We start from the raw sequence: 13146 nt of genomic DNA, 5'->3' as shown, positions 1-13146 counted from the left end.
TTTGGGCTCTCTAAGAAGCAGATGCTGAGAAGGTGTTAGGAATAAAATGGGTTTATTGGGGGTTAACACTTGTGAAAGGTATAGAGGGATGAAACAGCATTGGGCAGGGAAGTCTCCAGGCATTGATATGTATCTGACACTCGTGAGAGGAAAGAAGGAAAAAAGCAGAGTTGGGCAGGCCTGTGATGTGGATCTGAAAGTCTTGGCCAGTCTAGGGGAGAGCTGCAGAGGAAAGATAGTCCATTAGAGAAGTTCTGCAAAGGGTTGAAATGGCCAGGCTTGAGCGTCCTCGCTGTGTTCGGTCATTGGCTAGAGGCTGCCCCAGAAGAGCATGGCCTCAGCTCAAATACTGCAGCAGATCTTGCAGGCACTGCAGCTGGGGTCTGTCAGGTAACTGTCTTCCTCACAGCTGAAAGGCAAATCTTTCTTTTTTAAAAAAATAAATTTATTTATTATTATTATTTTATTTTTGGCCGCGTTGGGTCTTCGTTGCCGCACGTGGGCTTTCTCTAGTAGCAGCAAGCGGGGGCTACTCTTCATTGCGGGGCGTGGGCTTCTCATTGCGGTGGCTTCTCTTGTTGCAGAGCACTGGCTCTAGGTGCGGGGGCTTCAGTAGTTGTGGCTCACGAGCTCAGTAGTTGTGGCTCACGGGCTCTAGAGCGCAGGCTCAATAGTTGTGGCGCACAGGCTTAGTTGCTCCACGGTATGTGGGATCTTCCCGGACCAGGGCTCGAACCCACGTCTCCTGCATTGGCAGGCAGGTTCTAAACCACTGCGCCACCAGGGAAATCCTGGGAAACTCTTTCTTGAAGGGTGAATTGAGCCATGTCCCTAGCTGCCACAACCTCTAACCTTTTCTAACCACCAAGAAAACAGCCAGCATGGTCCTATCTAGATAGATCACCCTAGACAATTTGAGGTAACACCTTGTGACACTTCCAAGACAGGGTTTGCAAACTGGACTGGTTTCCTCTACCTTACAAGGAGTGGGGGTGAAAGGGGGTCCCATCTTGTACTGCTGTATTTTCCCCTCCAGATATTAGCCCAAGCTTCACCCTCAATTGAGATATATATAGTGAACATGCTTCTCCATGTTTACCTTTGGCTCTAGGAGCTTTCCATCCAGGGAGGTAAGGAATAAGATGTTGACAAGATGTATGATGAGTGGGCCATATATACACCGAGTGCACGGGCAGCTAAGTCTCCCGCAGGCTTGGCTCTAAGAATGTACAACACAGCAATTATAGCAATCGTTACCGTTGGTGAAGTGCCTGTAATTCTGATATCATGATGGTTAAGAATCATAAAGGCCTGGTTTTGAATCTGTCTTTGTCAATGAGTGGCCTTGGACAAGTGACTATGTCTCCAAGCTTCAATTTCCTCATTTGCGAAATGGTCATGACAATAATACTTATCTCATAAGGCTAATTTGAGGTCAAATGAGATAATAATGCATGTGTGAGGTGCTCAGCATAGCTGGACAGATGTAAGTGCTTAATGATGGTCAGCTATATTATTACTGTGTACCAGGCACAGTACAGCTGTATCTAATTTGGGTCTCACAATAACCTTGCAATGTAAGTATTATTATCTCCCTTTTATAGATGAAGAAGTGGAGGCTCTGGTGGAGGATTAGAAACTTGCTGAAGGATCACACAACTAGCAACTGGCAAGTCTGTAATTCACTTCCAGATCTCTTTGACTCTAGAGTCCAGACCCATTAGCTCACACCAAACTACCTTCTAGAGTTTTCTTTGGCTACTGCCAAAGGGCCTCTGCAGTCTCATAAGCAGCATGGGGCAGAAATGGGGTTTGTGAGTGTTCTCAGCTCACTGACAACGAGGTGAGAGAGCAGTAGTGGGATGAAAACCATTTATCACAGTGAATAGGAGTCAAAAAAACATATAATCAGTAGGCTATTTGGGTGGTTGTATGCTGGGCTAATTTATATTCCATGATAAATGATATGTATCAGTTCACCTTCTGCAAAGTATAGTTTGAGGGGCACCAAAGGTCCCTTTGATCTTCAAATCAAACTTCTTCCATCCCTCACACACAAAATATATGTCTGAAGAGTCAAGATTAGTAAGCCATTCCTTTGAGTTATGGTATTGTTCCAGCTGCTTCCAGACAAAATACAACCCCAAGAGACAAAAGCCAAACATCTCCATGGTGAGTTTATAAGTTAACCAACTTAACTTGAAAGCGGAGGGTGGAGACTGCGAGAATGGTTCTTAGGGCAAGTAGTTTGGATGGGATGGGAAGGGGGATTTGAGGGGATGGCAGGATAGGGCCAGAGTTTGAAACTGCGGGGATCTTGGGAAGCATAACAACGTAGGGCTCCAGAAGGTTGGGAGAAAGGGGCACATGGAAGAAGGAGGCCCCCCATTAGTAGTTTTGCCACTGGTCTCCCAGGGATTTGTAAGTATATATGTGTGTGTGTGTGTCTGTGTGTGTGTGTGTATATATATATATATATATATATATATATATATATACACACACACACACACACACACACACACACATACATATGTATATATGTATATTTTAGCTGCCGTTCTCATTCTAAGATGTAAGGGCTTCCTTAACTGCCGTGCAGTGATTATAAATTTCCTATCCAAGGGAGGCTACATTTTCTGGTTTCTCTCTCCCACTTCCTCCCCTTTTATTTTCAGTTGTTTGGAAGGCAAAATTATCCAACTGCCCCTCCGCCTCCCCCCAGCTAATGTCTCTTCTGGTCCCTTCTCCCAGGCTTGCCTTTTGCACAAGCCACATCCAGAGCCAATGAATGAGATTGGACCTGGACCACTGGGAATCCTGGGTGCCACTGATGGACAGATGAGCTTATTAGAGAAATCGTTCCCAAAGACACTTTCAGAATTGACACAAAATGGTGGGGAAAAGAGCAGGCTGGCCACGTCAGGCAGCTCGGGGCTCCAAGGTGGACTGCAGCACCTGCACTTGGTAAATGTTGCAGACTCCTCTTGCTGATATCTTGCCCTTGAGTAAGAGAACTGGAATCAATAATGTTCAGGCCCATTTTTTTTTCCCTTTACAGAAAGACCTCTCAAAAATACATCTGTGAATTGCTATCCTTTTTTTTTTAAATGCCCTGGCTCTCCTTTTACAGTTTTTTTTTTTTAAAGCCATCTCTATCTGTATCGATCTAATCTTAGGCTTTTTGTGGCGCTGGTTAAGTCCTGCAAAGGCAGTGGCAAGATTTAAAATGAGTGTCTGGTTGTGGACAGCAGTCCGGATCAATTGATTTTAACCTAAAAGAAACAGAATTTGGGGAGAGGGAGAAGCCAATAGCCAAGCAAAAAAAAAAAAAAAAAGAACCATTGTATTTGTATAGTGCTTAGCACTTTTCAAAATATTCTCCCATTTGTTGTCTTATTTGATCCTCACAACCTCCTGGTGGGCCAGATTGGGCAAATCTCCATTCAACAGCAGAAGACAGAGGCCCAGAGTGCGTGACTCACCTAGGGTCACAAAGCAACATCAGGGACACAATAGCCTTAGAATACAGGTCTCCTTTGGGACCGGGACCAGGATTTACACCTTAGAGCCCACCATAGTTTTTTTTTTTTGGCCACGCTGTGCAGCTTGCGGAAGCTTAGTTCCCCGACCAGGGATTGAACCCACGCCCTCGGCAGTGAAAGCTCGGAGTCCTAACCACTGGACCGCCAGGGGATTCCCAACCGGGAGGGTTGAATGCAGATGTCTGGGGTGTCCAAGGAGGGAGGGAAAGAGAAAAAACATATGAAATTCACTTAAAATAGGCTAAAATACAGTGCACGTGGTATGAAACCATGTTCAAAAATGGTTCTGCTGGAATGCCTTCTCAGTTCTCTGCTTCCACATCTGAAACAGGGCAGCCTCCTTCCTGTTTCAACTTCATTGCCACACATCCTATTCCCAGATTCTGCCTAAAGACTAGCCTAAACAGTTGCTTTCTTAGCTTTGAACTTCGGGTACAAGATAAGGAAAGGGAGGAAAACAGGGCTGCCCTTCATGGTCCTCCACAAATACAACATACCTGAGAGGAAGTTTTTGATCTTTTCTAAGCCAAGGTGACATCACTGACACGACACTGCTTTTTAGAAGCTGACCCTACCCGCCCCACCCACTAGAAAGTGGTGGTGAAAATATTATGCTTCCTCTATTTTCATGCTTTCCAAACTGCTGGTACAATCTATTAGGAAGTTGTAAAAATCAATTCGGCAGGCTATGAACAGCATTTTTAAAAATTAATAAAATGAAGTAGAAAATGGTAGAAACACATTGCAAGTAGTAAGCATGAGTTTTATATACTGGGTTGTGACATTTTACGCTTCTTACTGTGGGTTAGAGCAAAACTTTGAAAACCACGGATCTAGAGGGTATATATACTTCAACCCCAGATGTAGTCTGTATCCTAAGACTCTCCATCTGACACATTATTCCAACAATATTCCACAGTTCCCTTTTAGTGCTCCTCTAGGAAGCAAGACTGATGTATAGAGCCCACTGATAGTCACCGAGCAATTTTTTGTATAGAAAGATGCATTTGACAAAGAAGGGCAAATATTTAATACAGCAGAGTTTGGTAGCAAGTGTTTTGTTTTGTTTTGCTTTGTTTTTGGTAGCAAGTGTTTTGATGAAATATTTTTATTGTAGAGACAACTGTTAAATAAAAAAGCTAAATATGCCCTACCATCTCCCCCTAAATATGTAAGATTATGTTAAAGCACAACCATGCTTATCTTTTCTATCCTATATTAAATCAAATTATAACAAAAATCAGCACATGAAGTCCCCTGCTAACAAATTTCCTACATTAGTAATTTCGGGCAAGTCAATCCAGCAACGTTCCAGAATAAAAGAACTCAGGGTACCTTCCTGGCTTTATTTGACTTCTTGCTCCTTGACCAAACACTGCATTTACCCTTGAACCTCATTGGGAGTATCTTTTTAGACACACTACATACATTACTAGGAAATTTCCAAACACTAGGAAAATGCTGATTCCGATTCACCAAAGCACTTACATGCTTAAATAAGGTCTGCAGCTCTTCCAGCCTTATGAGCTAGACACGAAATGCAAATAACTTGGTGACAGAGTTTGTCATGAGTCATTAGCCTCTTAAGCTTAGTCTTTTCCTTCCACTAATGCCTACAAATTTACACGGAAGTAGATTCCTAACCATTTTTATCTAGGCAAAATTCATTACTGTATTTCATCAATCTAAGATGCCATCAATTGTAAGACTCATCAGTATTTTACGAACCACTGAGAAAAGAAAAAAGGCCAATTAAAGTATGCTTTAGCATCAGTTTAAAATACACCAATTTCACGGATATTAAATTGTGAAAAATACGTGCCTCACTGAAGAGATGAAATACAGGAGCTGATTTTAAAGGCTGTTGCCTCTTCTCACTCCTCAAGTGTCTGTTGACATATTTTTAATGTAGAATTAAAGTTAATGGGACCATTTTTTTTTCTGAAAATGAACTTTTGGTTTCACTGCCTTCTGGATATAGTATTTTGGCTAGTTTTTCAAGGTTGAAATTTCCAACATTTTACCAAAAACGTCACTATTACTTCAAACAGGTGATCTCAGGAATGTGAATATTTGGTAGGAAAAGAGGAAGAACGAGGTAGACTAGAGAAAAGACAAAGTCCAAGTTGTCAACCATTGTTTTCAACATTCTAACTTAAAATTTTTTTAAAAACGTTATATTGTAAAAAGGAACAACCAACTGTTCTGGAGCCTTAAAAAAATCAAGAGACCTTAAACCAGGCTTGAGAAAACTCTAACAAGGCAAATTTTATTTTTTTCAAGTTATAAAAATATGTCCATGTCAAAAATACAGTCTAGTCCATATAAGAGTAGTTCCAGCCATTTAAAAGTTATACAGAATTTGGAAAAAGCAGTTAATATACAACTCTTAAAACACTGAGTTCATAAACAGTACACAACCACTCATTTCAGTTATTGCTTGTTATACGCAGCTTTTACTTGAAACTCTTCCTCTTAAGGGAAAGGGCAATATGTGGGCAATCTGATTGTTGCTGCTAAAGCTGTGGTTTTAAAAAGCCAATCCAAAATTAGAGTAAACTTACTTTGAGTAGAATATAATATGTAAAGTTTAGTCAGTACTACAAGAAGGTAGGAAGGTGTGGTCTAAATTGCAGTTCCATCCCCTTCTACTTAATTCTATTTTGCTAATGTATCAGAAATGCAATGTGTAGTTTGCGACGAGTAAATGAATCACCAATTTTCAAATTAAATGACAAGAAACATTAACTTTGAGTTGCAATGTAGAAACAAAGCTGGCACACCTAGTGTAAAAACATGAAAACAATAAATTCAAGAATGGAGAAACACTTAAAGCTTAACCAAAAACCAAAGCTAGATTTCTTTCTCTTTAGATGTTGAGACATAAAATGAATCAACTGGTTCTTTTGAAGTTTATGGGCTTATGAAGATCTGCTGTTCTGTTTTCTCTAAAAAGACAAAGTGTTAGCCACGTAATAGGAACATGTTTTATAACAGCTCTATTTGCTCAATGCCATATGGAAGAACAAATCATAAGATTAAATAATTTTAACTTTAAGTAGTAAAAAGACCATGCAGTTGACAGTGTAAACACAGAGAACAAATCACTCACTTTGGGGGTGGGTAGTACATAGGAGACTTTTGGCCTGAAGTTCACATGGAAGACTTAGAAGTTAAGGGTCCCAAAGAGGGAGTGATGGCTTTGTTTCCAACTTTCCTGTCAGACCCTGTTGGAGGGTCAGGCTTATTGCTGACATTTTACCCCCATAAGTTCTTGAACAAACTGAGACATATACTAGTGATAAGTGTGAGGTGAACTGGAAAAATCTTTAAAAATAATTCTTAGAACAAAAGTGGCCTTCATGACCATTTGGTTAGGATACTTACTAATGACTTAAATCCTAAAATTAGGCTACATTTTTAGGAGGTAGAAACAAGTACCAAAAGTGTACCACTTGGCCACCCCGCCTTGCTTTTGCCCAACCTCGGATCTCTACACTTCTCACTTCTCATTCTCCCATTAAAGCTCTTAGTACTACTACGATTCACTATCTAAAGTTATAGACCTGGAGCTGCCAAGAAAAAGCTTTCTTAAGAAGTTTTGCTTTTAAGCCACTGAGTGTATCTAACACTCAGGTATCAATCGAGAACATTTTACACCTCTCTAGAAGATTAATTCACTTAAGAAAACATGCCAACATAAAAAAAAACACCTACATTACTTAACATAAAAAGACTACTAAACATCCCTACATGCCATTCTAGTATGTCAGAGTACTTATGTAAACCTAAATTAGTAATGTGTTCATTGAACTGATTTGAAAAAGCCTCATATTTAAACTGCATTACCAGTGTTTACCAAAAATAGGTACATGTTGTACTACAAAATTAGCCTAATAACAAAAAAAAAACCCACTCCACTTCCTCCCAGAGAGTTACATTGTGCTGATATCCCATAGACAGTACTATAAAGGGATTTCATTTTTGCAATACACTGGGCTCACAGTGAGTATATTAGTACAGAGACCATGGGTTTAATGTTACTGTAAGAATGTCATTAGTGAAACATATATAAGGCATGTAGAAAACTAACATTAAAGCTCTTAAGGGCAATGATCTAAACTGGCAGCTGCTAGAAAAGGTGCCGCTAGGAATAAAAAATATTAAAGAAATTTAATTTCAGCACATACTAGTTTTTAATGGTTCCACAATGCAATGAACTACTACTTATAAGTTTCTACTGCTGGAACTAATGGACCAAAAGAGAATGGACTTTTGTCCCCTTTAACTACTTTCCCAATCTTGAAAACGGAAGCAGTCGCTTGCAATCTTCCACACGATATTGTCAGCAGTAGACTGAGCAGTCAGCAGGAAGTTCTGGTTGAAGTAGTGTTGTCTGTTTCCATCAAACTTCACAGTTCCACTGGTCACCACAAGAACTGTAGCCTGGGCCTGAGTAGCTTGCTCTTCACCCACACAAAAAAAGAGAAGAGGTTGGATTCTCTCTCTAAGTAAGCAGATTTTCAGGTTTAAACTACACTGCCTAAAATTTAACACTAAAAAAAGTTTCATAAACTTTCTTTACTTTGCACATTATCTTGAGCATGTGCACCCAAAGCCAGAAAACTCAATAATCATTTCAAAGATATTAACATTATTTTCAGTCCAGAAAGATTTTGGGTGCTCTAAAGTTTAAAAATAAAAAGCTTATATCTAGAATAGGACCATTTGGTTGCTGTATTTATTAATATTTCATTGGGTTTCTAAAAGAGTTTTGTCGTATTTTGCTTCTTAAGCTTTCTTTTCAAGAACCATAAAGAAAAAAAAAAAAAATCACACTCAACTACTACTTAAGATGCTTAGGACCCCACCTAGAGGTTAATCTTATAAACTGCATCAATCTACTACCTTGAATCAAATTCTGTCTTGCCAAAAGTCATCCTTTCACATAACAGAGTGAATTTCTGTGAAATTTTAATAGGTTGTAAGATAATAAAACACATTAATCAGAGATAAGGTATAATTTTTCTCTGGAGACATTTCAAGGTACAGAAGGCAACAATTTATTTAGGGAAAATAGTCATTCCTCTCCATTAACAAAAATCATATTAAGGCTCAATTTGTCACATGACTTTTACTAAGCCATAATCACTCAATCCACCAAAACCTACTAGTGGTCCTCTGGAGAGAGATACATCTAAAGGAAGACTAAAAGTTTGATTTGACAGCTAAATTCTTCATATTTAATTTGCTCAAAAAAGTAATTATTTCTACCACTGAAAGTGGCTAGCTGCTTTTGGTGTTAAAGTTCACTGCTCACTAAAGGAAAACAAAGGAAGTATCTTAAAAGACCATGATCTTACCATGAACTGGCTGGCAATCTAGCATATTGACCTGAAACTCACTAGAAGGCAACAGGTCAAAAAACTTAGTTAGGGCTTCCAGCCCTGTTACAACATTTCCATTCCATACTAAGGTGGCCTTGTCCAGATACAGCCTGGTTAGTGCCTAAAAAGAAAGAAAAAAGGGAAAGTTTTTTGTTTCTGGGTATTTTATAGAAATGGATTGAAAGGTTACAGGTAGTATCTAAACATTTTTATTGTTCTTCCTCCATCTCTCCTTCCCTTGCCCCCTCTCATGGGAAGACTGTGTCAACAAGGTATGTGCCTTACAACGTTGGCTTTAAATAGACATTATCCTGCTTTTAATAAACTAGGCAACTAGCTAAATACTTTTTTTTTCATATTTCACTTTAGCCACACTGAGAAAACTGTGTATCAAACTGGAAGAGTTTTTTTTTTAGTTTTGCTCTCTGTATTAAAATAAATTAAATGATCACAGATTTCAAGCCCATGCAGCCCCGAACCAGTTTTAATCTCCCTCCCTTTTCTAATTCTGTGAATTAACAAACCTGTCAATCAGGCCCTACCTGTACACTTCAATCCTAGTGTTTATATACATGTGAGTTATTTAATGTTTGAACCATTTCATGTTGTATGTGTTAGGAAGCATTCGTTCCTTTCACCACTATGGAAATAGCATATTTAGTTCAAAAGAATCAGGAGTACTTGCTAAAGCAGAGTCTTTGATAAGTCAAGTAAGTTAAAGCTCAAATAAGGCAGAATTCTAGAGTTAACTTTTTAGTCCCAGGAGTCAGTCACAGGAATTTAGTGTGTCACAGGACACATTTGCTTAGCTCTAAAATTTAACTTTCATTAATTTAAAGGGCCAACACATATCTGGACTCTGGAAATGAACTATTTCCTTTTTTGGGGGGCTACTTTGTCTTTGAAGGCACCAAGGCACAATAAGCGTCCATTGTTACATCGCTTGCCCCTGTCCCTTGTCATCGAACGTCAGTATCAAGAACTTTTTAATCTTCTGCCTTAACAAAATAGTTTTTAGAGATACTAACTTCTGTACCTACAGCATAGACAAAGTTCTCTAAATCATAGTCCTATTCCGATAAGAGACCTAGGCAAGACTCTCCAGCACATACTAAAATAGTTACTTAGAAGATGTGGCTCAGGGATAAATCACAATGAAAAAAGCTGATGAAGTCAGAACTTGCTCTGCTGAAGACTAAAAGTATCCAAGCCATGCAGATTCTGCTTGTGAGTGCCAGCTACAGCTGTGAGCTTTAATTGAAAATTATCAATTAATATATGAATTTAAAGGGGCAAATCAGGGAACAGTCCCCTGTAATGCAGACCCCCTTCACTAGCATGAATACTATTTTAACCATATTGGTTATACAATGGAAGAAAAAAATGTAACATATTTAAGTAAATATACATTGGGTCCCATGATAAGTGCAGTAGTTAAATTAATTCCCATTTACCACCCTAAAAATAAAATGAGGTTAAGAGAGGTTAGCAACTTGCCCAAGGTCACAGAGCTTGGCAAACACAAAGCTGGGGTATGATTCCAGAGTCCACACTTCCATAATGCCATACCAACCCCTCCTTAAGCAATGTGCTTTTAAGGAACACAGCTATCACTTATGCAAGTCAGATGAATGGCTGGATCAGAAAAAAAAAAAAAGAAGAAAGAAAGAACTGGTATTTAATAAAGAGTAGTAGTCTATAACACTCACCTGTCTTCTCTTGTCCATTGTCTCATAGTAAATATTGACAAATTCCTCAGCAGCTTTGCATGCCTGATCTACATAAATTTTAAAATCCTACAAGAAAAATTTCATTAAAGTGTACTTTACCACCCCTCCAACCCCTCACAAACACAAAATCACCAACAAAAGCTGATGATTTATTTCAATCACTTTGTAGCTCCATACACAGTCCACATTTTTCCACATAAATTTGGACATTTTTAACGTTAGGGCTCAAGTTTCCAATTTTCATTATTTTTAAGAATGTATCTTCAGGAAATATTCATCCTTGATTAGTCAATTTCACTTTTTTTCTTACTTTAAATATAAATTTATAATCTTTGCGTGGCAACTGGTACCTTAGGCTCCCAGTATTTTACAAAACATTTACCTTAATAAAAATTATGCAGTCTGAACCTTAAAAAAAAAGAGAGAGAGACGGGGCGGGCGGGGGGCGGGCGCGGATTGCCATTGAATAAATTAGGAAACAAGCGAGAAGTTATTCAAAAGTAGTTGAGTGGGAAAAAAAATAGAATAAGTTCAATGAACTTGTTTGAAAAGCTAGGTACCTAGGAAACGTCCTCACATTACGTAAAAATTCACCGGCGTTTGTAAAGGATTTTAAAACCGAAGCAAATAAATGCTGTTGCGGTTTTCTCCTTCAGGAAGATTAAGTACTTTCTTCCCCAGCCATTTACCAGCCCAGCCTATTACCTGAATTAAGAACTAGTTTCGTTTCTGTCTCAGGCAACTTAAAGTTATTTAGATCGAGAAAAGATTACAAGCCATAAGCAACAGACCCCAACATTCCGGACTCTCGCTATTTCCCATCTCAGGGTCCTTTCCAGGATCGGAAAAGCGACTGCACGGCCCTGGAGGTGGGCGGTCGGGGGGATAGTGGGGGCTGCAGAGAGCGGGCCCCGCCCCCGGCGCCTGGCGGGCTGGACCCTGATTCGCCGCTTGACCACGTGACAAGCAGCCAGCCCGCCCCAGAACCCCTCCCCTCAGCCGCCCGCGCCCGGGCACCCTGCCGCGGCCGGGGCACTCACCATGGGCCTGGCCATCGGGGTGGTGCCAGCAGCCTCTTCCGCCGGATTCCCTGAGTCCCGTCGTGTCCTGCTCTCTTGCCTGCGGGACGATCAAATACTTAGGAAGACAGAGAAACCCGCCAAACCCACAGAATTCTCTGCCCGCCCATTCTCTCCCGGAAGCAACTCGGTCCGCTGTTAAAAGGACCCCGATGTACCAACCTTAAGTTCAATTCTGTTCAGTTCCGACCATACCCTCCCATCCGCCTTATGTATTCACTCGTTTGATATTTATTAACTTCGTTTGGAAGAAAAAAACACTCTGCTTTTGCAGCTGGACAATTTTAACAAAAGTATCCATTTCTCCAACATGCCCAAGGGCAGCAAAAAAAAAAGACCTATTTAAGGCGTCCAATGGGGAGACTCCTTTGCTCCAGGAGGTGGGGCCAGGGCTAGGTGAACACCAGCGAGGAACGCTAGGAGACCGGCCTGACCTGTAGCTAACCGGAAAAAAGGGTGAAGCTTGGGGAAAAGCGTGCAACCGTACTGCACATGCCTGGTAGACAAACTGCTTAGAGTTCTGGAGCCTTCTGGAAAAATCAATCTTCACCGAATTAAACCCCAGCCTCTCAGTAGTAGTCCTAAAATCATTCACTATTTTGATTTGGCACTATTCTGTGGAAAAGGTTCGTTTAGTTCTATTCTGAAAGGTCTTGCAGACCTCAAATGAAGATTAGTCTCTAGGGCCATTCACCACCTTCCACAACGCACCCTCTAAAAATATTTAAAATGTTACCGAGTGGTGACCGCAAGCAAGGTACTTTTCTAAGCATTTGAACCCCATATTCACTTCTTACAATAACGCTATGAGGTAATCATCTCTGTTATACAATTAAGACACAGAGTAATTAAGTAACCTGCTTAGGGTCACAAACTGACTGGGATTCAAGCTCAAGCAATTTACCACTTCAACCGGACTCGACTCCCCAGTGTCCTTCAAAACCGCTCATCTCAAAGTCCCCAACAAACCCGATATCTCGACAGTCTTACCGCCCATGGCTGGTGTGTGGCTGCTCAAAAACATCACCACTGCCTCCTTGGTGTCTTTCTCTGTCTCCTTGGTGTCTTTCTCTGTCTCCTTGAGACGACGAGCTGCTGCTGGATTTTCTCATACTTGAACCCGAACTTTCCGTGTCGGCCTCTCCTCAGTTTCCTCAGGCTCTAACGGCTGCAACTTCCCAGCATGCCCTGCGCCCCGCTCTGAGCCCCGTTTATGGCGTCACTTCCGGTGGCGACTTCCGCTTGAAACCGCACTCCTCTGAGGTGGTCTCAATCGTTACTTGTTTGCTACTGAGTCTCAATACGTCGCCAGCACCGCCCTCAACCTCCTCTCTGGGCTCCAATTCTAAGTGTTGAATTTCCCTAAGCATGAACACCGGAACGCACTACAGGCTTCTCAAACTCG

The 13146-nt window shown here is 40.7% G+C and overlaps 1 protein-coding gene across 4 annotated transcripts; it reads right to left on the bottom strand.

The window, feature by feature from the left end:
* Window positions 1-5792: 5792 nt before the first annotated feature.
* Window positions 5793-12796, bottom strand: NXT2 (nuclear transport factor 2 like export factor 2). 4 transcript variants are annotated; one of them, XM_079910898.1, is made up of 5 exons: window positions 12732-12796; window positions 11703-11781; window positions 10642-10728; window positions 8909-9053; window positions 5793-8011 (listed from the first exon to the last, which is right to left on the bottom strand). In XM_079910898.1, the coding sequence occupies exons 2-5, from the start codon at window positions 11715-11717 to the stop codon at window positions 7830-7832; spliced, it is 429 nt and encodes a 142-aa protein (XP_079767024.1). In that variant the 5' UTR covers window positions 11718-11781; window positions 12732-12796; the 3' UTR covers window positions 5793-7829. The 4 variants fall into 4 exon arrangements, with proteins under 4 accessions (XP_079767024.1, XP_079767025.1, XP_079767026.1 ...); XM_079910899.1 differs by lacking the exon at window positions 12732-12796 and adding an exon at window positions 11904-11920; XM_079910900.1 differs by lacking the exons at window positions 11703-11781; window positions 12732-12796 and adding an exon at window positions 11454-11569.
* Window positions 12797-13146: the final 350 nt, after the last annotated feature.

The sequence above is a fragment of the Stenella coeruleoalba genome (assembly GCF_951394435.1).
Source record: "Stenella coeruleoalba genome assembly, chromosome: X".
NCBI classification, from domain to species: Eukaryota; Metazoa; Chordata; class Mammalia; order Artiodactyla; family Delphinidae; genus Stenella; species Stenella coeruleoalba.
The sequence above is the reverse complement of the archived record's forward strand: the minus strand, read 5'-3'. Positions and strand labels throughout refer to the sequence as shown.